The sequence below is a fragment of the Hyperolius riggenbachi genome, chromosome 4 (assembly GCF_040937935.1).
Source record: "Hyperolius riggenbachi isolate aHypRig1 chromosome 4, aHypRig1.pri, whole genome shotgun sequence".
Taxonomy (NCBI): Eukaryota; Metazoa; Chordata; class Amphibia; order Anura; family Hyperoliidae; genus Hyperolius; species Hyperolius riggenbachi.
This window is the reverse complement of record NC_090649.1, coordinates 22,313,418-22,337,653: the sequence shown is the minus strand read 5'-3', so window position 1 is coordinate 22,337,653 and position 24,236 is coordinate 22,313,418. Positions and strand designations below refer to the sequence as shown.

Sequence of the window (24,236 nt, the reverse complement as noted above, 5' to 3'; positions counted from 1 at the left end):
TAAATTACGACACGTAATTTGGGCACCGGCTATTGTGGATGGCAGAATTACCTTTTTTTTAGCTAATTTGTGCAATTCCTTGATGAACCTCTGGGCGCCCAAAGTAGCTATGTGTGTTTCTTTGAAATCAGCTACCTCGATCCAGAAGATTCCCTCTACCAAGGTAAGTATATAACCTTTGCTTTTTGTTTTTGTTTTTTAATCTTACAGGGTTTTTAGACATGTCACCAACCTTTACAACAAAGTTTAGAAAATGCATAGACACTGAGTGGGAAGATGTTTTATTGATCTACATCTCACTGACATATTCAAGTGCCAATCAGATTAAGCACCTCTCATGGATCACAGATTAAACATTCCACATATCTGAAATTCCCAAATGCTGGACCGACAGAGATGTTGACTCAGCGGCTGGTCTAGTCCAGCATTCTGCTCTCTCGATTATACTTAAACCATAAAAACCTGTAAAAATAAGAATGAGCGGACGAGTTTTTAAAATAAACCCTACAGCCCACATCTAAGATTGCAAGTATCTGGATATTCAGGTGTGGTCAAATCTGGACCTCAATTGACCTTCAAGCCTCACTTCCATCTGAGATGCAAGTCTTCTGTAGGAACAAAAGGGCCTTAATCCAAGAAATCTATTTGTAGAAGACTGAGAACAGTCACAACATTTTACTTCAGAATAATGGTTTCAAGATTTTGCCCGAACTCTCAGAGAGGCTGTTCCTGTTAATTGGAATCCAGTATTGAAGCCATCTTACAGTAACAAGCAACTGACCTGGCAAATTCCCGTCAGGCAATTCAGAAAATGTGGCTTTGAGCACCAGTTTATTTGTATGGTCATTTGGCAGTGCCAGTTTTCAATAACAGGTGGAGTATTGAGCATAATATGCATGATGTGCAATTTTGAAGAAGGCAATCAATGATCAATTTTCTCAACCATCAAATCCATTTCTTGTGAGCGACTGGAAACTATCATTTGGACCCTTCAACGGACCGGAAAATGATAAGCTATCCGATCAACCGTACGGTTGATTGTTTGGGAAATTGTACCATTAATGGACCCATTTAGACAGCGGAGTTACTTACAAATGGAGGATTGCATCAGAGATGCCTGTCATTTGCTAGTGGATTTTTATACTATATGCATAGGATTTGCATTTTTTAAAACACCGAACATGTAGTCTTTAATAAAACCAGTCAGACTTTCATATTACATTTGAGGGGATACAATGCAATTTTTTTTTCTCGTATGCACTGTGTATTAAAATTTTTGGGCAAAAATGCACATTCTGTTTCTTACTCATGACTATAAAAAAGCAAATGCAGAACTATGCAAAAGAAAATGAAAGTGCGTATGTGAGAATGTAGTGTGAAACGACCTTTAGAATTTGCTGTATTGAGGAGTGCAAGGATTTATGGAGACAAAGGGCCCCCTCAGTCAGTGTGTGACCCAAGAAAGGTGAGCTAACTTTGCAGAGGTCCATCTACACCTGACAAAGGAACAATGTTGAAAATAGTGAGGTGCACATTTTGGACCCAGGAGAAAATTGGTTCTAGAGGCCATCTATATCAGACTGCATCAACCATCCCTAAACAGGTGAGATGGCCTTCAATGCAGTTTATTATCACCATATAATGTTCTACTCAGCAGGAGATATAACCAGAAGACAATGCACCAGAGATAATGACCAGTCTCTACAGAAAATAATCTAATGCAAAAAATCTAACTGAAAAATCTAACAGAAAACCCTAAAGGGGTCCATACACCTAACAATTTTCCCGCCGATATACAGCAGATACGATCACTGTGATCGAATCTGCTGTAAAATCGTTGCGCAAACGCTGACAGAATGATCGATTTCCGTCCGAAATCAATCATTCCCGTAGATTCCTGTCGATGCGTCCATGTGGAAGATTTTTCTCAATCGCCGGCGGATCGGGAGTGCGTCGATAGCGGCGTTCGAATGCCCGACGACCGACGCAATACAGCGGCAATACATTACCTGCTCCGGCCGGCACGTGTCCCCTGCTGTCACCGCTGTCTTCTTCTCCGCTGGGTTTCCTTGTTCTGGTCGGGCTGCCTTCACTTCCTGTCCCGGCAGGAAGTTTAAACAGTAGAGCGCCCTCTACTGTTTAAACTTCCCCGGACAGAAAGAAGTGAAGGCAGCCGGACCGTAACATGGAACTCAGCGGAGAAGACATCGGTGACAGCAGGGACTCGCGCCGGCCGGAGCAGGTAAAGTATAGCTGGCGGGGGGAAGGCAGCAGCGCACCACCACAGATTGTGATCAGTTTCAGGCTGAAATCGATTCACAATCTGTTTGCAGTAAAGGCAGCCATACGATCCCTCTCTGATCAGATTCGATCAGAGAGCGATCTATCTGTTGGTCGAATCTGATGGCAAATCGACCAGTATACACTGGTTACCTTAACAGAAAATTGTATGGTGTGTACTAGGCATAAAGCAGTATTGTCAGTGCGAATTTTTCCTTAATATGTTTTTCAGAGTTGTGGTGTATTGCCTATAACAGTGCACTTTTTTTTTTATTTAAATCCATAAAGCTAGGTACCCCATGTTACTGAGACATTTCCCACGTGCCGATGGTGTGACGGTACCAACAAATAGAATGGTACTTGGGATTTGGCTAATTTGACCACGCCCAATGACAAGGAAATCAATTACCTCAACCAACAAAATTCAGGTATCTAGAAAAGCCACTCCACAGCAGTTAAAAGGAAAAGGTCAAAATTATATGGTCATGCCATAGGTTTCTCTAAGATAACCTTCCAAGTAACAACCCCGGGGAAATCAAAAAGGGTAAAACAAAAGAAATATGGACCTGGCGAAGCGCCTGTTTGGACCCAGATGACATTTGTAGAAACCTAGTTGTCCAGTTTCTGGTAAATAACTAGAAAGAATGCCAGTAACCACCCCAAGGTTCAACTGTAGATTACCCCATGACCATAGGCTAAGTAGGTGGTAAACCTACAAAAAATGCTTTTGTTGGGACAAGAGGGCAGGTTTGGCAAGCACTGTATTAGAGGAAACACAGTTGTTTAACTTTCAAGGTAAATTATTAAAATCTAAAGATTTGGCATAAGGAGGCTGATGCTTCCTTGTTCATCTGAAAAATGTCCAGTCACCGCAAGTAAGGACAGCATCTGATGGGCCAATGTAGTATCTCACAAACCACATCACTGCTCAGTGGGAGACTGCTCATCAATATAATGCCAGACTTGGCTACAATCGGACCCTGCCTTCTAACATCCTGGATGCAAGAAACAGAGCATTACCTTTGGTATTAGCATGCACTTGTAACAGTAACCAGTAACAGCCACCGGTAACAGCACACGTGAGGTTTGCGTCTCATGCAGAGGAACGTGTGGCTCCTGGAGCCTCTTCACCACGATCTGCATGACGTGAGCAGGAAATCTGCTCCAAATAAATAACAGCTCCTGGGAAGCCTACGGCTTCACTAAAAATAAATACAAATATTGCATTTTATCTTCGGCCTGTTCATGGGATTGTGTTTGGAATGTGACGACAGTTCATAGTCCGTGAAGGCCTTAAATGGAGACGGCCCGTAAGTTCTGGAAGTCCTGCTGTTCTCTGTTTTTTAGCATCTTCTTTGCAGCAATGATGGTGTTTTTCATCAGCATGGCGACTGTCATGGGACCAACTCCTCCGGGGACTGGCGTGATGTAACTGGCCTTCTTTCTCACCTCTACAAAAAGAGAAAGACACAAATAGACATTTACTAAAAATGTAACTGTACAAAGATAACTTTTTTTATATTCTCCCTCAGACTATCGTTCATCCAACCAAAAACACGTAAGACCTCATTTAAGCTATTTCTCTTGCCAAGTGGTTAAATCGTACCTCAGAAACATGTGTACACGTGAAAGGAAGTTCCTCTCACAAAGACAATGCAACACATGATATTTATTTGAGTCGGTTAAATGCATGATTACGCAGTGAATACTACCCGATTACTCACAGAAGGCCACCTCTAATCATGCACTGGAAACCACCCTGATTGCACACTAAAAGTATTCACTGATCATGCTCTGAAGACCACCCATGATCATTCACTGAAAACTGATCATGTACTTAAGACTACCTCTAATAAGGCCACAACTGGTCAGGTAATAAAGACCACCTCAAATTACGCTTTGAAGGCCAACAATGCCACCACTGAAGACCAACCATGATTATGCACTGTAGACCATCATTGTTTACATTATGTACCATTATATGACACATTGGCAAAAAATGTGCCTGGTAAGGTGCATATTTGCCCAAAAAAATGTGCTGGGTTACTATAAACGGCCCACCTGACATGTACACACTCTACCCAATTCCAGAATTGGCATATTGGCTAGAGTTGAGCCGAAATTTTCGTAATTTCGCATTACTAAAATTACGCATGCGAAATTTGCGATTACGATGCAAAATTATGGTAGCGTAATTGCCATTAAAATCGTAATTGAAAATACCATAAGCGTAATTTTCAACACGTAATTTCGCGTTTCGTTCATGCCGTAATTTCGCATTAAACGCTACCGTAATTTCGCGTTAAACCGTAACGCTCTGTATAATATAAAAAAGCCGCCGACTTTAAGGGTTAATAGCAAAGCCCCCTTAAATGCTAAGAGCCTCAAATTTGGAGAATATATTAAGGAGATCAGGAGGAATAAGAGGAAAACATTTTTTTTCAAAAATACCTTATAGTTTTTGAGAAAATCGATGTTAAAGTTTCAAAGGAAAAATGTAAACATTTAAAAACCCGCCGACTTTAACGGTTAATAGCAAAGCCTGCTTAAAGTTTAGGAACACCAAATTCCCAGGGTATATTAAGGGGATCAGTGGGAATAAGAGGAAACATTTTTTTTTCAAAAAGACCTTATAGTTTTTGAGAAAATCGATTTTTAAGTTTCAAGGGCGAAAATGTCTTTTAAATGCGGAAAATGTCAGGTTTTTTTGCACAGGTAACAATAGTGTATTCCACATACATAAAACTTTGGCGCTAAAGGTACTTCTTTCCTCCACCAACACCCTTCAAAGTGCAGGCTTACCAGCTCTTAGTGAGACCCAGATTATAAGGTCTGAAGCGCATGTAAATATATATCTCCACGATCACCATTTCTTGTCTTTATCTTCTATGCTTGTAAGTCCAGCCTCCTTCCTTAGCTTTTAGACATTCCCAGCATTTGCATGATAAATGAATAAAGATCTAAGTGTACTCCGTTTTAAAAGTACAAACATTTATTCCAATAAAATAGTGTTAACAGGATACTCACTCCTGGGCCCTTTTGAAAGGGACCCACAGCAGTAAAACGCAATATGATCAATCAATACATGGGGTGCCGCTTTCCCATCCACCAATCCTCCGCTCGACCAGGTTTCGCGATAGCGTCATCAGGAGCTCGGAGAACCGAATGGTGAAAAAAACGGCATTTAAATACAAAAGGACGCGGCGCACCCGACGTACCTCCAGTAATTACAGAGATACGTAACGTCATTTCCGCCGCGTCATCTTCCCTACTTCCGCCGCTTGGAGCGCACGGAGAGGTAAAGTATACATGCACGCATCTATAGCGTCACGTCCGCCACATCATCATCCAAACTACCGCCGCTTGGACCGCACAGACAGGTAAATATAGATACACGCGTCCATTGCGGAATTACTCGCTCTGGAACGCGGAAGAAAACAGAAGAGGAACGCAAGGAACGCCAAGCTGATGGCTCCGATGGGCGGTGGAGGTGGAGGCCGCGATTTCCTGGGGGGGAGGTTCATGGTGCAATCTGGGAGTCCCCTTTAAAAAGGGGTCCCCCAGATGCCCACCCCCCCTCCCAGGAGAAATGAGTATAGAGGTACTTGTACCCCATACCCATTTCCTTTAAGAGTTAAAGTAAATAAACACACAGACACTTAGAAAAAGTATTTTAATTGAACAAAAAACATAACCACGAAAAAAGTCCTTTAATATTCTTAATTAACCATTAATACTTACCTGTCCCTTTAAATAAATGGTCCCTCGCAATATCCTCGGAAATGTTCTATCAGTTACAATGTAACAAAGTTATTACAATGTAACAACTTTGTTACATTGTAACTACGCCGCACCCGACGTCACTCGCCGCCACCGCCGCATACGCGTCTGCGCTGCACAGACCCGACAGAGCTCTGAGCTATATAGCTCAGAGCTCTCTAAGCATCTTTGTATTTGGGCTCCAAGGAGCCCCATTGGTCCTTAGCAGACCAATGGGGTTCCTTGGAGCCCAAATACAAACATGGACAAGGGCTCGGAGGGGGAGGGGAAAGCTTGGCTGCCCCTCCCCTTCCGAGACCCCCCAATCCATGGACCATGCGGGCTGGTATAGTCAGGGTGCGGAGCCCCACGCGGCTGGTGCTCCGCATTCTGGCTATCCCAGCCTGCATGGGGGACAAGGGGTTAAAGAGGTCTGGGAGGGGGGACCCCACGTCGTTTTTTTTTATATTTCCCACACTCAGAACGAAGTAAGTAAAACTCTTCCCACTTGGGGGAATCTATGAAAATAATACACTATTGTTACCTGTGCAAAAAAAACTGACATTTTCCGCATTTGAAAGACATTTTCGCCCTTGAAACTTAAAAATCGATTTTCTCAAAAACTATAAGGTCTTTTTGAAAAAAAAAAATTTCCTCTTATTCCCTCTGATCCCCTTAATATACCCTGGGAATTTGGTGTTCCTAAACTTTAAGCAGGCTTTGCTATTAACCGTTAAAGTCGGCGGGTTTTTAAATGTTTACATTTTTCCTTTGAAACTTTAACATCGATTTTCTCAAAAACTATAAGGTCTTTTTGAAAAAAAATTGTTTCCTCTTATTCCTTCTGATCTCCTTAATTCTCCAAATTTGAGGCTCTTAGCATTTAAGGGGGCTTTGCTATTAACCCTTAAAGTCGGCGGCTACCTAACATTGATACATGCGTCAACTTTTCCGCTTGGGAACATGGCCATACGCATTAATTTCGTAATACCGACTGTAATGCGAAAATTAAGCGAAAAATTACGCTTACGCGAAATTTCGCGAAATCCTTCTTCATTACGATTATGTACTTACGGCCATAATCGTAATTACACTAATTACGCGAAATTTCGCGAAATCATAATTACGTCATTACGCTCATCTCTAATATTGGCACACTAGGCTAGTTTCTCCATTACAGCCATGATGGAGGAGAAGATTAGCATGTAGTCACTTTCAGCAGAAGTTATATTCCTGCTGTCACTCACCTTCAAAATCTACATCGCCCACAAGTTTGGATTTGCCAGTGACTGGATCCTGGACACGATTGATTCCAACATCGATAACAGCAGCACCTTCTTTGATCATGTCGGCAGTGATGAGATTGGGAATTCCTGCATGGAAACAGTCAGAGTTATAGTCTATCCTGAAGGTCCTACAGACCTTATCATCTATTCTATGGGTGTCACCAGTCATACTGACCCTATAATCTATCCTACAGGAGTCACACCTCTTACAGAACCTAAAGTCTATCCTACAGGTGTCACATGACATACAGAGCTTAGCATCTACCTTAATGGTGCCCAGGGGCATAACAATAAGGGATGCAGCCCCTGCACCCGCGTGGGGGGGGGGGGGGGGGGGCTGCTCAGGGCCTTTTTTTTCCCCCGGCAGGAGGGATCGCAGCATGAGGGGAGAGCACTGCACATCGGCGGGAAGGGGGGACAGTCCCCTCTCCCTCACCTTGGGCTCTCCATTCAGCACGCTTCCCTCCTGAGGTGCTATCACCCCACCCCGCCGATGTGCAAAGCTCTCCCCTCATGCTGCAATCCCTCCTGCCCCTGAGCGTGCACCGGGGGGAGGCATGCACATTTTTGTAGGGGGGCCAGGTGACTTCTAGTTATGCCCCAGATGGTGCCACCTGTCCTATAGAACTTGCCATCAAACCTAGTGGTGCCACCTGACATAAAGAACCCACCATCTATCCCAATGGTTTCACCTGTCATTTAAAATGTATCATCTATTCTTAAGGTGTCACGTCATAGAGGACTAATCTAAGGATGTCACATCCTAGAGGTGTCTCCTGCCATACAGAACTCGCTATTTTCACTACAGGTGTCACCTATTATGTAGATCTCACAGTATCTAAAGGTGTCACGTGTCACACAGAGCTTACCATTTATCCTAAGTTTGTCACGTGTCATATAGAATGGATTATTTATACTAAGGGTTCATTGCGAATTATGGTGTATCGGGGACTATGACATTACCCACACAATTTAAAGTCAATGACAATGTTCCGGTGCCGTACCTGCAGCAGCAACAACGATGTCGGCGATCTTAGTGTGCATCTTCAGCTGCTCCTTAGGCGTGTATCTGTGCGAGATTGTGACTGTGGCGTCTCCTGTAAGAGTAAAGTTCTGCAATCAGCATCAGCAACACAATATCCAGACATTTATCCCTAATGTTTTGTTAGTTATAGAAAATCAGAACAAGCTTCTGCTGCATTCCACCACCTGTACAGTTTACTATGCATATGCATGCGCCATACAGTTAATTAAAACAGATACGGCTTTATGATTGGGTGGTCTATCTGGAAAAATGTCCCTTATGCGAATAGTGGGTGGAGTTTGGGGGTGGAATTATCAGAGCAAGCTGCCAGCATGCAGAGCCCTGATGTATACATAGTACAGGCTGCTGTTAATGGGGAGGTGTTTGCAAACAAACTGCATCCCAAGGAGTCTCCGATCCACTAATTAATTTAAAGTACCAATGGTCTAGCACCATACAAAATAAATGGGATACAGTTGGGGACATCAAACTTGGAGAAGGACTTAGAAGTACTCATCGACAACAAGTTAAATAATCGTACTCAATGCCAAGCAGCTGCAGCTAAAGCTAACAAAATTTTAGGATGCATTAAAAGGGAAATAAAAACTCGAGATGCTAGCATAATATTGCCCCTGTTTAACTCTCTAGTGAGGCCACATCTGGAATATGGAATTCAGTTCTGGGCACCACATTACAAAAAAGATATTGCAGTTTTAGAGCAGGTGCAGAGACGGGCAACAAAATTGATACGTGGGATGAAAGGTCTCACTTATCAAGAAAGGTTAGATAAACTGGGTTTATTTAGTCTAGAGAAAAGACGCCTTAGAAGAGATCTAATTAACATGTATAAATACATCAGAGGGCAATATAAAAGCTTGGCGGATGAGCTTTTTGTCCCTAGGCCTTCTCAAAGAACTAGAGGACATGATCTGCGCATGGAGTAAAAACGTTTTACCCATTTATTTAGGAAAGGGTTCTTTACAGTAAGAGTGATTAAGATGTGGAATGAATTGCCACAGGAAGTAGTTATGGCACATTCTATACCATTAAAAGGGAGCTTAGATACTTTCCTTGCGTTGAAAGACATCCATGGCTACAATTACTAGGTAATGCCCAGTGATGTTGATCCAGGGATTTTATCAGATTGCCCTCTGGAGTCGGGAAGGAATTTTTTGCCTTTTGAGGCTAATTGGACCATGCCTTGTAAGGGTTTTTCGCCTTCTTCTGGATCAGCAGGGGTATGTGGGGTTTCAGGCTGGTGTTGTACTTTGTTCTCTGGTTGAACTTGATGGACATATGTCTCTTTTCAACCAAAATAACTGATTAACTATAGTATGTACTGTAACTATGTAAACCTGAGATAGGGGAACAAGTTCTTTTTTACTTACCCGGGGCTTCTACCAGTCCCTGTAGCCTCACAGGTCCCTCAGTTTGTTACCAGTCCCCTTCTTTGTACCTCTGTGACTCTCCGAAAGATTTCCCATTGCAGGCTACAGAGCTTGTATCATCCGGATTGTGCGCCTCCTCGAGTGTGCTTCCATAGACAGGAGGGCGATTGAGGAGGGGGCGTGGCCGGGATGTGCATGTGGTCCAATTAGCAAGCTTTTGGAGGGGCACAGGAAACAGAAAACAGAGGGACGTGCAAGGCAACAGAGGCTGAAAGAAGCTCTAGGTTAGTAAAAATAGACCCCCCCCACTTCATAGGTACACTTTAAGGGGAAATCAAGGACTTATTAGCATAGCTATAGGTACAAGTACACTTAAAAGACTACTTTAGGAGGGGTCGGGGGAAAAAGAGTTGAACTTATCTGGGGCATCTATTGGTCCCCCGCAGACATCCTGCGCTTGCGCAGCCACTCACTGATTGCCCGGCCCCGCCGCCGGTTCACTTCTGGAATTTCCAGTTAAAGCCGGAAAACCACTGTTCCTGCACGGCCATGTCCTCGCTCCTGCTGACGTCACCAGGAGCATACTGGGCCTGAGCAATACACTCCTGGTGACGTCAGCGTGAGGGAGGGCACGGCTGCGCAGGTGCAATGGTTTTCCGACTTTAAAGTCTGAAATTTCAGAAGTGAACCGGAGGCGGGGCCGGAGCACGGTGAGTGGCTGCGCGGGCACAGAATGTCTGCAGGGGACCATTAGAAGCCCCGGGTAAGTTCAACTCTTTTCCCCCCGCCCCCCCCTACAGTATTCCTTTAAGTGAACCTGAAGTGAGAGTAATATGGACGCTGCCATATTCATTTCCTTTTAAACAATGCACATTGCCTGGCTTTCCTCCTGATCCTCTGCTTTTAATACTTTTAGCCATAGACCCTGAACAAGCTCACTGATTAGGGCTTCTGACTCACGTCTGACTGGATTAGCCGCATGCTTGTTTCAGGGATGTGACTCAGTCACTACTAATTCCAGAAGACCAACAGGCTGCCAGGCAACTGGTATTGTTTATGAGGCAATAAATACGGCAGCCTTCATATCCCTCACCTCAGGCAAGACTGAGTATACAGACTCTTCTCTGTCACATGATTGGCTCTTACCTCCTGGGCGCTCGTGTCTGCCGTCTGTGTGTAGCAGCATTGCAATCGGCATCCCCACATTCTTGGACCTTCCGGCTACCACTACATTTTTTCCAAGCGTTGGAATTCCTGTATGGTGGGAAGAAAAGGAACAACTGAATAGAAGACAATATGTTGCTGTCAATATATTCTACATATTGTACCCACAATGTTTAACATGATGGAACCCCCCTGTCTGCATTTTAGCTGGCATTCCTCCATCGCTCACTTGGCAATGTGAAGGTCAGGACAATGCCAGTTTTTGGGGCTAATGGGAACCTGGTCTTGGAGTTGGTCAAACTGCTGCCTTGCTGGCATTATTCCAGTCAATTCCTTACAAATGTATTTATTTATTTATTTTATTTATAAAGCGCCAGCATATTACGCAGCAAATCTATGCAAACATCATTGCACTGTGTCTCCTCCTTCTACATAAGCAATTAAAATAGCCAGCTTTTGTAAAGAATAAAGGAGATACCGAGAATACCCCATGAGGAGACTGTACGGAAACCTGTCAGATCTGTGATTGTTACGGTCAAATGTAAGTGACAGCAGCATATGAGATTTATAGTGAATTTTAATCTTGGAGAATCATACTATAAGTGTGTGCATACAGTACATGTATTCCTTTAGGCCGTTTTTATCAAGGTGCATATGTTCATAAATCACATCTTTATCTCTAGGAAGGCCAATATACCTCACAGTGAGTATGGCCCAGAGCACACCAAAAACCGCAAGCAGATCTGCAGAACGCTAGAGGTTTTTGGAGCAGATTTTCAGAGCATTTCTAGGCCTGTTCAGAGAGGTTCTCTAAACATGCCTGGCTCTTTTTTTGGGCGTTTTTGTGTAGCAGATGTCATATATTGTTACATATAAAGCTGTTACTGACAGGGCCGGATTTGAACTTTTTGCCGCCCAAGACCCACTATGACCAGCTGCCCCCGGACCGACAGCGTCCTAAACTACCCCCCCCCCCTCCACACGGCAGGGATTAGATTGTAGGGTCCTCTGAGGACAGTTAGTGACATGATGGAAGGGATTAGATTGTAAACTCCTCAGCGGGCAGCACATTTGGTGAGTGACAGGCGGCTCAGAGAACACTAGTGCCTGTTTGCTGCCCCATGCATCCCCTGAGTGCCAGATCCGGCTGTTGGTAGACGCCCACTGCCATGTTTAAACTCTGTGTTGCAGGACAAATGTTCGGCACGCTAACTGCTAATGCCACCCTGCTGCCCACAGCCCGCCCCTTGCTTTCCTGGTGCCCTAGGCCATGGCCTAATGGGCCTTGCCAGAAATCCGGCCATGGTTACTGAACAGCTTCTGTAACAAAAACGCCTGGAAAACCGCTCTGATGTAGTGTTTTTCAGAGCGGTTTTCTACTTTCCTATACTTTAACATTGAGGCAGAAACGCCTCAGAAATCTAAAAAATGCTGCAGCCCCCGAGTTTGCGTTTGTGGAGGAAACGAGCCGCTCTGGTGTGCACCATCCCATTCACTTTCATTAGCCAAGCGGATTTCCCCCTGCAAGCGTTTAAAAAAAAAAAACGCTTCAGAACCGCTCTGGTGTGCACCAGCCCTGATTCCACCAGAACCAAGACTATACCTCTGGTGCCACCAGACCAAGACTATACCTCTGGTGCCACCAGAACCAAGACTATACCTCTGGTGCCACCAGAACCAAGACTATACCTCTGGTGCCACCAGAACCAGGACTATACCACTGGTGCCACCAGAACCAAAACTATACCTCTGGTGCTGCCAGAACCAAGACTATACCTCTGGTGCCACCAGACCAAGACTATACCTCTGGTGCCACCAGAACCAAGACTATACCTCTGGTGCCACCAGAACCAAGACTATACCTCTGGTGCCACCAGAACCAAAACTATACCTCTGGTGCCGCCAGAACCAAGACTATACCTCTGGTGCCACCAGAACCAAGACTATACCTCTGGTGCCACCAGAACCAAGACTATACCTCTGGTGCCACCAGAACCCAGACTATACCTCTGGTGAGTGCAGACACTGTATGAGGTATTTTTGTTGGACCTTCCTGAATGTAAAGACATTGGCACTTTATGATTGAATAATGCGGTAACACAAGCTTCTGTGAGACGGTCTTACCTGTCCTCTTGATGATCTCCCACACCCCCCAGGGAGTGGCCGGTAACATGGAGTACTGGTCTAAGCACATCCGGCCAACGTTCACCACATGGAACCCATCCACGTCTTTCTCTGGAATCACCGCGTTGCAGATCACTCGCTCATCAAGGTGTTCTACAAGGGTTGGAACATGCCAGGAAAGTGGGATTTAATGTCAATGCCAAACACAGCAATTAATCAGTTATGTGACATGAGAAACAGACATGGACTATCCAGGTGGCAGCATATCACCCCTTATCTCCTGACCAATGCAGGAGGTGCCCTTGTACAGCCAGATACCATCCAGCTCTCATTACTGTCATCTATTTATATCGTCCATTACTAGAGGGCCAATATTCATTCTTATTATAACTAGTCCACAGGCATTCTACCAGTCCCATGGATACTGCGCTCTCATTCAGTTGTGCTTCAAACTCTTTGATCTTCTGTGTATCAATTCACTCCATCAGACATAAAGATAAAACAAAAGAAAGAACAATACATATCGTGTAACGTAATTTTCCCACCACAAACACTTTGTATTCTGTTTGATCCCATCACACCAACGAGAGTCACAGCTCCTCCTTTATAGTGACTGCCTCATCATAGACAGCATGCACGTTTTATGACAATAAGGTTCAGGTGAGAGGCCAAGTGTACCTGTGTGTGGAGCAGCGGTTTGGTGGAGGATAGTGAAGTGAAGGTGTCCGATCACTTGACATAAAACGTGCATGCTGTCTATGATGAGGCAGTCACTATAAAGGGTGAGGAGCTGGGACTCACGTCGGTGTGGTGGGATCACACAGAATACAAAGCTACACGTGTTTGTGGTGTGAAAATTACGTTACAGAGTCACGCTATGTTTTGTTTTCTTTTGTTTTATTTTTATGTCTGATGGAGTAAATTAATACTCAGAACATCAAAGCGTTTGAAGCACAACTGAATGAGAGCGCAGTATCCATGGGACTGGTAGATTGATGCACTTTATGTTTGGTGATTAGGTCTGCAATCCATTGCTAGGTGGACTTTCATGTGGTAGTCTTATTATATGTATACACAATATTTATTTGTACACTAATAGAGCGCACTATTCATTGTCTATTTAGTCCACAGGCATTGCATAACCATCGGCAGAGCTGGACCTAGCAGTGTCCTTAGAAATTACAGCAATGGTCAGCAGCTAAGTCAGTATCGGCGGTACATTTTAGTCAGACCAATTACCGTGGCCAAATGTTAACATTCATGCAAAGGCAGCAGAATCAAATCTTGAGGATTATTTAACAATGGTAAAATATGCACCTCCTATTGCCTAGTATACTTACTGATAAATTAACAGCACAGGTAAATTGCACTTACTAACTCCCCAGTGACGCATGCTGGGTAGGTAGGCTGCAACAACAGGGCTGAAGCAGACAGCCATGGCCAGTAGTACAGCTTCCGAACCACTTCAGTCGTCTGGCTCATCCTGGCTCAAACTTGCCTCCCCCAACCAACACCCCCCCCCACACACACACACACACTAAACCCAGGTGCATCATTTTATAGTCCGGTGCATCTTATGGAGCAAGTTAAAATTCCTCCAAAAGGAACAAACAACAATAAAAAACAACCCTGCAGGAGTTCTAACTCATACTAACTGTAGGAAATGTTTTCCTCATTATTGTGTCCCTTAAAGAAGGAAACCATAACTTCTTTTACTGACTGATTGGAAGTCAATGGCATTCTCCTTTGTGCGGACCCTGACTAAAATTTTACTTTTTTGTATTAGTTATAGGCATTACTTACCCTAACCAAACCTTTCAAAATTATAGGGTGTTTAATTAGGCCTCAGGGTCTACCTCCAGGTACAAATCTAAAATACTGTTGTATAGGAATTAAAGCGTGGATGCATAGAGTTTGTAGTCCTGCAGCAAGAGTTACAGACACATTTCTTGCCTATTCTATTCCAAAGTCCAAAGAGAGTGACTCATGCTGTCAGCTCACAGTCCTGCCGCCACCAAACGAGACGTTACAGGACAACGCGACTTCCTGGCCGCCCCAACGCTGCCTGCCGCCCGTGTGAACTGGCCCTAACTCTTAATACATGCCCCATGCTGGAGATTACAAGGTGAGGCTTTATATAATTTTTTTTACACTTCACACACTTACTTCAGTGACAGGAAATGTGAGTAGATCAAATAGATAGTAAACACAAGGAAAACCTGTTTGTAACTCTGTTGCTGCTGGATTACAAACTAGCATATGTACACTTTACTTTATATACAGCAGTGCTGTGTGTTAAATTATTTTAGTTTTTCCCTCAACCTCCGCTGCTTGCTTCATAGGAGATCAGGTGACTGGAGGCCTGGGAGGGGCTTACCAGGGAGGGGCAGCTGCACCAGCAGACCATCCACTTTGCTGTCATGGTTGAGTTTGCCGATCAGATCCAGCAGCTCTTCCTGAGAAATGGATGTCGGCTTCAGAATCGTTTCGCTGCTGATACCTGAGGAGACAAAACAATGCGGCTGTTAATATATAAAAAAAACAAAACAAAAAAAACATATTTTATACTATTATTAGCACTCTTTATGCTACTTGTATCTACTGTTCCCTGGGGTGACTTTGTTACTCCTTCCCAGGGATGAGGAAGGACGTTAACAAAATAGAGCGTCCTGTAGAGAGCGGGAAATGTAGGGTATACTCACCTGGCTTCCACCTGCATTCCGGTGCGTCCCATCAGCGTACAATGGCGGAACTTACGGCTCTAAGTGCTGCAGTATTTGCCAATTGAACACACCAGAATATCTTCTTTCTGTGAGAGCTGCCTCACTCATCCCTGCTCCTTCCGTCTGTCACTGTATGACTAGGCATGATCAGTGACATTATAATAATCCTGAGATGGTGATGTTATTGTCATTTTATTTACATAGATGGGTCTTGAAATTGAACCAATCATATTCAGCAGCTGCTGATTTTGTGATTGGTAGATAGGCCACACCTACCTTTCCTGAAAAGCAGCATTCAGGGTTTTGACTCAGGGCCCGTTTCCACTAGTGTGACGCGATTTCGCCGGCATTCCGACGCTTGTAAAAACGCATGCGGGTGCGTTTCCGCATGCGTTTTACCCGCAATTTCGCGTGCGATTTCGCATGGCAGGGTGCCATGCGAAATTAACCATGACACTGCCAGAGCAAAATAACATTGAGAAGGGTGCGAAATCGCACGCGAAATCGCGGGTAAAAACGCATGTAACAAACGCATGCGTTTTTACTATTAAATACATTAGCGGCGATTCGCACGGATTCCCGACGCAAGCGAATTCTGCGGGTCCCGCCGTGCAGATTTGGCCCGCCGCCAAATCGCTCCCGCACGCCGCACAGGTGGAAACAGCCCCATCCACTAACATTAACTATGCGAATCCGCATGCAGTGCCCGCATGCGGATTCGCCCTAGTGGAAACGAGTCCTCAGACAATACTTACCATATGCCAGAAGATCAACAGGGCTGCCAGGCAACTGGCATTGTTTACAAGTAAATAAATATGGTAGCCTCCATATCCCTCTCACTTCGGCTTCCCTTTAAGCTTACATATTCCCAACTAAAGCACCAGTGCAGAAGTATGGCAGCCAACCATGCATGTGAACATTTCCCATAGGAAGTATACATACCGACATCTGCAGCGGCTCTCGTCTTATTGAGCACGTAGGAATGGCTGGCGGGATTGTCACCAACTAGCACCACGCTGAGATGGGGCCTCTTGTTGCCGGATGCCACCCACTGCTCCGCCTCAGCCCGGGCCTCCAGGCGGATCTGTCTGGCCAACTTCCTCCCAGATATGATGACCGCTTCATTCCTGAGATCAGAATCAGAGTCATCAGTATTTCAGATATTATTATTATTATTATGCATAAACAGATCTCTAACTACCAGGGGAGAAGACCCTGCAGTCACAGAGCTTCAGAGCTGTGGTGACCTAATTTTCTATACACCTTAAAGAGGAACTCCAGTGAAAATAATGCAAAAAGTGCTTCATTTTTTAGAAGAATTATGTATAAATGATTTAGTCAGTGTTTGCCCATTGTAAAATCTTTCCTCTCCCTGATTTACATTCTCACATTTACCACATGGTGACATGTTTACTGCTGGCAGGTGATGTCACTGGAAGGAGAAGCTGCTTTCTTTTTTTGGCAGCTGTTATTTCCCTCAAGGCAACAAGGCTCCCACAGTGTGATGTTAGGACCTTGGACCATGGTCCTGACATCACACTGTGGGAGGGGTTTCACCACTATATCAGCCATACAGCGCCCCCTGATGATCTGTTTGTGAAAAGGTAAAGATTTCTCATGGGAAAGGTGGTATCAGCTACTGATTGGGATGAAGTTCAATTCTTGGTTACGGTTTCTCTTTAAATATAGGGGCACCCTTACAGCGCTCCTCCTGTGGTAGCCACCACTAACATGACCATGCAGTGCAGTATTTTCTGGTTACACGATGATAAAAACAATTGTATCTATCCTCCTACTCCTAAAAATTATATATTTTTTAGATATCCAACATTACTTATTTAATTCACTGATCAACTCCTTGAAGAATTCAGTTTTAATTGATGCTGCCCTCATTAAAATCAGAATTTGTATAATAGTCAACGTCTTGCTCAGTGTTAATTTTAATCCCATCACATAAAAGAACAAAAAATAAATAAAGAAATAAATAAATACATATACATGCAGTCGTCTACTTACAAACGGCCCGTGCTGTAATCTGTCATAGATACAAACACAGTTGTCTCCATGTACACAATATACTGTATATTACTGTACATACTTTTATTATTATGATTTACTTTTGTCGCTATGTTACAGTATTGTGCTAACTGTTGTAAGAAGTAAGCAAATAAAAAGGACGTAAATAATGTATCCACGGTTTACTATCGTATGTATAACACATGACTCAATTTACAAACTAAATCCTGGAATGTAACCTGTTTGTAAGTAGGGGACCATGTATGTATATATATATATATATATATATATATATATATATATATATATATATATATATATATATATATATATATATATATATATATTGCCCCCTGAACCTAATAACTGGTTGGGCCACCCTTAGCAGCAATAACTGCAATCAAGCGTTTGCGATAACTTGCAACAAGTCTTTTACAGCGCTCTGGAGGAATTTTGGCCCACTCATCTTTGCAGAATTGTTGTAATTCAGCTTTATTTGAGGGTTTTCTAGCATGAACCGCCTTTTTAAGGTAATGCCACAACGTCTCAATAGGATTCAGGTCAGGACTTTGACTAGGCCACTCCAAAGACTTCATTTTGTTTTTCTTCAGCCATTCAGAGATGGATTTGCTGGTGTGTTTTGGGTCATTGTCCTGCTGCAGCACCCAAGATCGCTTCAGCTTGAGTTGATGAACAGATGGTCGGACATTCTCCTTCAGGATTTGTTGGTAGACAGTAGAATTCATGGTTCCATCTATCACAGCAAGCCTTCCAGGTCCTGAAGCAGCAAAACAACCCAAGACCATCACACTACCACCACCATATTTTACTGTTGGTATGATGTTCTTTTGCTGAAATGCTGTGTTACTTCTACGCCAGATGTAACAGGACACGCACCTTCCAAAAAGTTCAACTTTTGTCTCGTCGGTCCACAAGATATTTCCCAAAAGTCTTGGCAATCATTGAGATGTTTTTTAGCAAAATTGAGACGAGCCTTAATGTTCTTTTTGCTTAAAAGTGGTTTGCGCCTTGGATATCTACCATGCAGGCTGTTTTTGCCCAGTCTCTTTCTTGCGGTGGAGTCGTGAACACTGACCTTAATTGAGGCAAGTGAGGCCTGCAGTTCTTTAGATGTTGTCTTGGGGTCTTTTGTGGCCTCTCGGATGAGTTTTCTCTGCGCTCTTGGGGTAATATTGGTCGGCCGGCCACTCCTGGGAAGGTTCATCACTGTTCCATGTTTTTGCCATTTGTGGATAATGGCTCTCACTGTGGTTCGCTGGAGTCCCAAAGCTTTAGAAATGGCTTTATAACCTTTATCAGACTGATAGATCTCAATTACAGTACTTTTGTTCTCATTTGTTCCTGAATTTCTTGGGATCTTGGCATGATGTCTAGCTTTTGAGGTGCTTTTGGTCTACTTCTCTGTGTCAGATAGCTCCTATTTAAGTGATTTCTTGATTGAAACAGGTGTGGCAGTAATCAGGCCTGGGGGTGACTACAGAAATTGAACTCAGGTGTGATAAACCACAGTTAAGTTATTTTTTAACAAGGGGGGCAATCACTTTTTCACACAGAGCCATGTAGATTTGGAGTTTTTTTTCTCACTAAATAATAAAAACCATCATTTAAAACTGCATTTTGTGTTCAATTATGTCATCTTTGACTAATAGTTAACGGTTTTTAATGAGCAGAAACATTTAAGTGTGACAAACTTGCAAAAGAATAAGAAATCAGGGAGGGGGCAAATAGTTTTTCACACCACTGTATATATATATATATATATATATATATATATATATATATATATATATATATATATATATATATATATATATATATATATATATATATATATACATATATATATATATATATAGACAGCGCCAACACATTCTGTAACACTGCACAAAAGCATGAAACAATGGGAAGCCCTGCAAATCAGGATAATCAATACTGATGTATCTTGTATATATTTTATTATTATTATTCATGTTTTCCCCTCAGTCAGTCTCTTGTCTGAGGCCTAGTGCACACCAGAGCGGTTCGGCTGCGTTTTGCGATCCGCTTGCGGCTGCGGATACGCTTGGGTAATGTATTTCAATGGGCTGGTGCACACCAGAGCGGGAGGCGTTTTGCAGAAATGCATACTCCCGGGCTGCTACAGATTTTGGATTGCGGAGGTGTTTCTGCCTCAAAGTATAGGAAAAACGCGAACCGCTCTGAAAAACGGCACTTCAGAGCGGTTTTGCAGGCGGTTTTTGTTACAGTAGCTGTTCAGTAACAGCTTTACTGTAACAATACATGAAATCTACTACACCAAAACCGCTACACAAAACCGCAAAACGCTAGCTGAAACGCTGCAGAAAAAGAAGAAAAAGCGTTTCAAAATCTGCTAGCATTTTGCGGATCTGCTAGCGGTTTTTGGTGTGCACCAGGCCCGAGAGGATAAAAAGGATCTGATTGCGCCTAATCCCACATAATGAAATAGAGAAGATTATATAACTGAGCATTAATTAACTACAATTTAGAGGTTACACTTCAGACTGATAACATAAAGATGTGGAAAATACAGGAAGAATCTGAAACAGCTGGAAGGGCGAATGAAGAACAAACAGAAGTTAAAGCCACAGTTTTTCTTTCTTTTTCTTTCTTTTTTTTTTTTTTTGTGGGCAGGGTTCATAAATGGTAAGAACACCAACCATTTATTTTTAGATTTGTTATTCGATGTGCTAAATTGTATAGTCGGTTTGTAAAAAGTAAATTGGACGCAGGGCAAAATCAAAAAACGGCTCACCCAGCTCCTTCAAAAGTCTTGGAGGTGTTAATTACTATTCCCCCTCCAGGCTACCATGGATAGTGAGGGGTAAGATGGTAATTTGCCTTCCAGCTATTTCTGGCGGCTAAATTACATGTTTGTGAGTGGCCAAATTTCCCGGCTCCCTTGACATAATCTGGCCTATGCCATGGAGTACTTGGTAAGCATAGGCTTCCAAATAGCGGGTATGTACCATAATATTGCTGAGAAGCCCTGGTGTACAATCATAAATGTTAGTCTTTTAGTCCCCTATACTGTCCTAGTAGTTTGGGGTCACCCTGAGCTGCTGGAGTATTCTGTTAATCATGACTAATGAACTAGTAAAATTAAATCTGAAGGTTGTTTACTAGATCCAGCTTTCTGAGGACACATTCAGAACCTCGTTAGGTACTCTTCACATGCCAGCCCCCATGTTGTATGACTCTCAGCAGTCCATTCTGGGTATGAGGCCCCAGCCCAGCTAAATTTAGAACCAGCTGATAATGTTACAGTGTTTTCTTCCCCTGGAACTGCCTGAGAGACTTGCTCCTCTGCACACTATTTACCATCATGCCTCAGAGCCGGATGAAATTCTATGATCCTCCAAGTCCCCTTATTGCATTCATTTTGTTTTGTTTTGTTTTTTAAAAAGAAAAATTCTGCAGCGCCAAAATCTGGGCTACTGTGGCATTTTGAGTTTAAAATGTCCATCTGTTGCTATTGGCTTTGTTGAATAAAAATTCCACTCTTGCTTAACTGTGACATCACAATGTATCAGCTGGTTTAGCAGTTTCACTTCAGTCCTCTTCTTGCTCTGTATAATATCTAATTTATCGGGTCCAGATGAGTGCTGGAATGTTTCACCTTTTTTTTCCTGGCACCTCAGTTTTTAGTTTTTACCCATTTGGGAGATGGTCACTTTACTTTTATTGAATATTTTATTTTATTTCTTGCTCATGTTTATTTCAATTTTAGAAATAATAATCTTTTTAATAGTAAAGTCCTGGGGGGCGCATGCGCGGCGCGGAAGTGATGAGACGGATTTTCATGCTGCGCTGCTAAGCCTCTGATTAAAGCCGCGATTACCGGGGGAATCATCACCTTTTCATACTCCAAAGTACCTACCACCCCCGGGTAATCTGCTCGTGCATGTCGAACAGGCGGAAAAAGAAGGAATCACTGGCTCAAACATCGGTGAGAGACTATTTTACCAGGGCCCGCTCTGCAAGCATGTCTTCTCAAGATGGCGCCCAGTCCCGTTCCTGCCCTTCGCAAGATCTTATTTCAGAAGACGCCGGCGATGCCTGGCCTCAACACCCTCCGGGGTTGACCAAGAAGGAGTTGGACGATAGCCTGGAAACGATATACAATAAACTTGTCTCCAAGTTTCAGTCAGAGCTGCATCGTGCCACTACCACGCTATCTCAGGAGCTTGCGGCCTTAGGAACTCGCACACAGAAGCTGGAAACTGCCCAGGATGACTTATTTAAAGCGCATACTACACTTCGAAGGGAACACAAGGACCTACAATCTACGGTTACCCAGCTCCAAGTTTAAGCGGAGGACCTGGACAACTGTAACCGTCGGAACAACTTACGCATACGGGGCCTTAATGAATCCTATACAGATCTGGAGCTTCATGTCGGTAAGATTTTTCTATCTCTCTTACCTGAGGCCCCGGCTTCGGCCTTCATCTGTGACCGGATGCATCGTGCATTGAGATCAATGCCCGGACAAGACCAGCCACCTAGAGATGAGATCTTATGTCTTAAGGACTTTCTCATTAAAGAAAAGATCCTGTCCGCGGCCCGTAATACCTCTTCTCTGTTGTATGAAGACAAATCAATCCAAATTTTTCCGGACGTATCCCCTGTCACTTTGGAGAAGCGGAAAAGGATGAAGGACGTTACCGCGGTCCTCATAGAGGCCAAAATTCGTTATAGATGGGGTTACCCTTTTAAATTGATTGTGCCCCATAACGGCTCTACTTTTCTGGCTACTACACCTAAGGAGGGATTGGAGATCCTATATAAGCTTGGACTGAAAAGGCGTCCACATTCGCCTCAACAATCTCAGCGTTCTCCTGGCAAGGATCTATCCCAGCGCCCTACCTATTCCCAAGCACTAGACTCTTAAGGTACTTTCAGTTACTTTTATCTCCCTACTTTTGCTATTGGGCCTAGTACGCTCTTTTCAATTATGAGGACTAACTGAACTTAGGATCCCTTCGTTTTCCTGGATGATCAGGACCTCATAACATTCTCACCGAGGAAAAGATTCTGCCTTTTCTGACTTCACCTTATTTTTTATATATTTGCGGCTGTCCTCTCATGCTACGTGGTCAGCCCACTACCCCCCCATCATGCGGTGCTGTACTGTTTACACTACTTTGAAAGTCTAGAGGTGCCCTACGATGCTCTGTTTGCTGCAGAGGCTAAAAGATTCAACGGTTACAACCCTATGGCTGGAGTCCCAGCATTGGGCCGAGGCCCACACTTCTCAACAGGGTTGTGCTATTTGGTTAAGTTCCTATTTGATGTTTGTTTTAATAGTTTTTTTGCTCCCTATAGGTACATGTTCATTGCTGTGCAATTGGTTCTTATGCATTTTTAGTATCTGGTTATTTTATATTCACTCCTATAGAGGTGCTTCTCCTCTCTTCTTCTCTGTATTTAGGTCAAAGGTTAACATTTGTCTGTGGTGCTTAGCAGTATCTAATTGGAAATGACCATTACCTTTATCTCTCACAACGTGAGGGGTTTTAATACCCCCCACAAGAGGAGGAAAGCCCTCAGGGAATATAAGAAATCTAAACCAGATTTTATCTTTTTGCAGGAGACCCATTTCTGTGATCGTTCTGCACCAACCTTTTTTGATCCTTGTTATTCTCGAGTGTTTTACACTACCTTTGAGACGAAGAAGAGAGGAGTAGCTGTTCTCATTCATAATAAGACCCCCATCACTGTCATACAGGTATATAGGGACCCACAGAGCCATTTCATTATCATCAAGGCCAGACTAGGTTCCAAGGACATTACATTGGTTAACTGCTATGCGCCCCAAAGCTCTCAAGCGCAGTTCTACAGATCCTTGTTCCAGCATATGGATCAGTTTCATTCGCCTCATTTTATTCTAGCTGGCGATTTTAATGGGGTGTCTAGTCCCTCCATGGATAGGAGCAGACAAACTGTTTTCACTAGAGTGTTTCCCAAAACTCTTATTTCCTGTCTACGTAAGTTCCAATTATTGGATGTTTGGAGGGCTCACTTTCCTGGTGAGACTGGGCACACCTATTACTCCCAAGCTCGGGACGTGTATGGCAGGCTGGACTATATGTTTGTTTCCCCTGTAGATATTGGGGGCTCTTCGGGTGTTGAGACGAGGTGGCACTCTTGGTCAGATCACGCTTCATTACAGGTAACATTTCACCACCTTGGCTTTCCTTATTCGCTGGCTCATTGGAGGCTAAATGACTCTTTATTATCTGACTCCTCGGTGAGGGATCAGCTCTCTAACACTCTTGAGAATTTTTTTGAGGATAATGAGAGAGATGATCTTTCGCCGGGAATTCTTTGGACGGCACATAAGGCTGTCCTTAGGGGCCATTTAATAAGCATAGCCAAACATAAGCAAAAATCTAGAGGCGAAGAGATTGCCCGACTTAGTAGAGAACTTGAT

At 43.5% G+C, this 24,236-nt stretch overlaps 1 protein-coding gene across 1 annotated transcript in view; it reads right to left on the bottom strand.

The window, feature by feature from the left end:
- Window positions 1–265: 265 nt before the first annotated feature.
- The window catches only part of LOC137571132 (bifunctional methylenetetrahydrofolate dehydrogenase/cyclohydrolase, mitochondrial-like), a 43,789-nt gene continuing 19,818 nt past the window's right edge, over window positions 266–24,236 (bottom strand). Inside the window, exons 2-8 of the mRNA XM_068279859.1 lie at window positions 16,691–16,875; window positions 15,403–15,525; window positions 13,026–13,178; window positions 10,884–10,991; window positions 8,330–8,422; window positions 7,287–7,412; window positions 266–3,731 (exon numbers count right to left, since the gene is read on the bottom strand). Coding sequence (XP_068135960.1) covers window positions 3,574–3,731; window positions 7,287–7,412; window positions 8,330–8,422; window positions 10,884–10,991; window positions 13,026–13,178; window positions 15,403–15,525; window positions 16,691–16,875 — 946 coding nt within the window. The 3' untranslated portion in view covers window positions 266–3,573. The remainder of the gene's footprint in view (window positions 3,732–7,286; window positions 7,413–8,329; window positions 8,423–10,883; window positions 10,992–13,025; window positions 13,179–15,402; window positions 15,526–16,690; window positions 16,876–24,236) is intronic.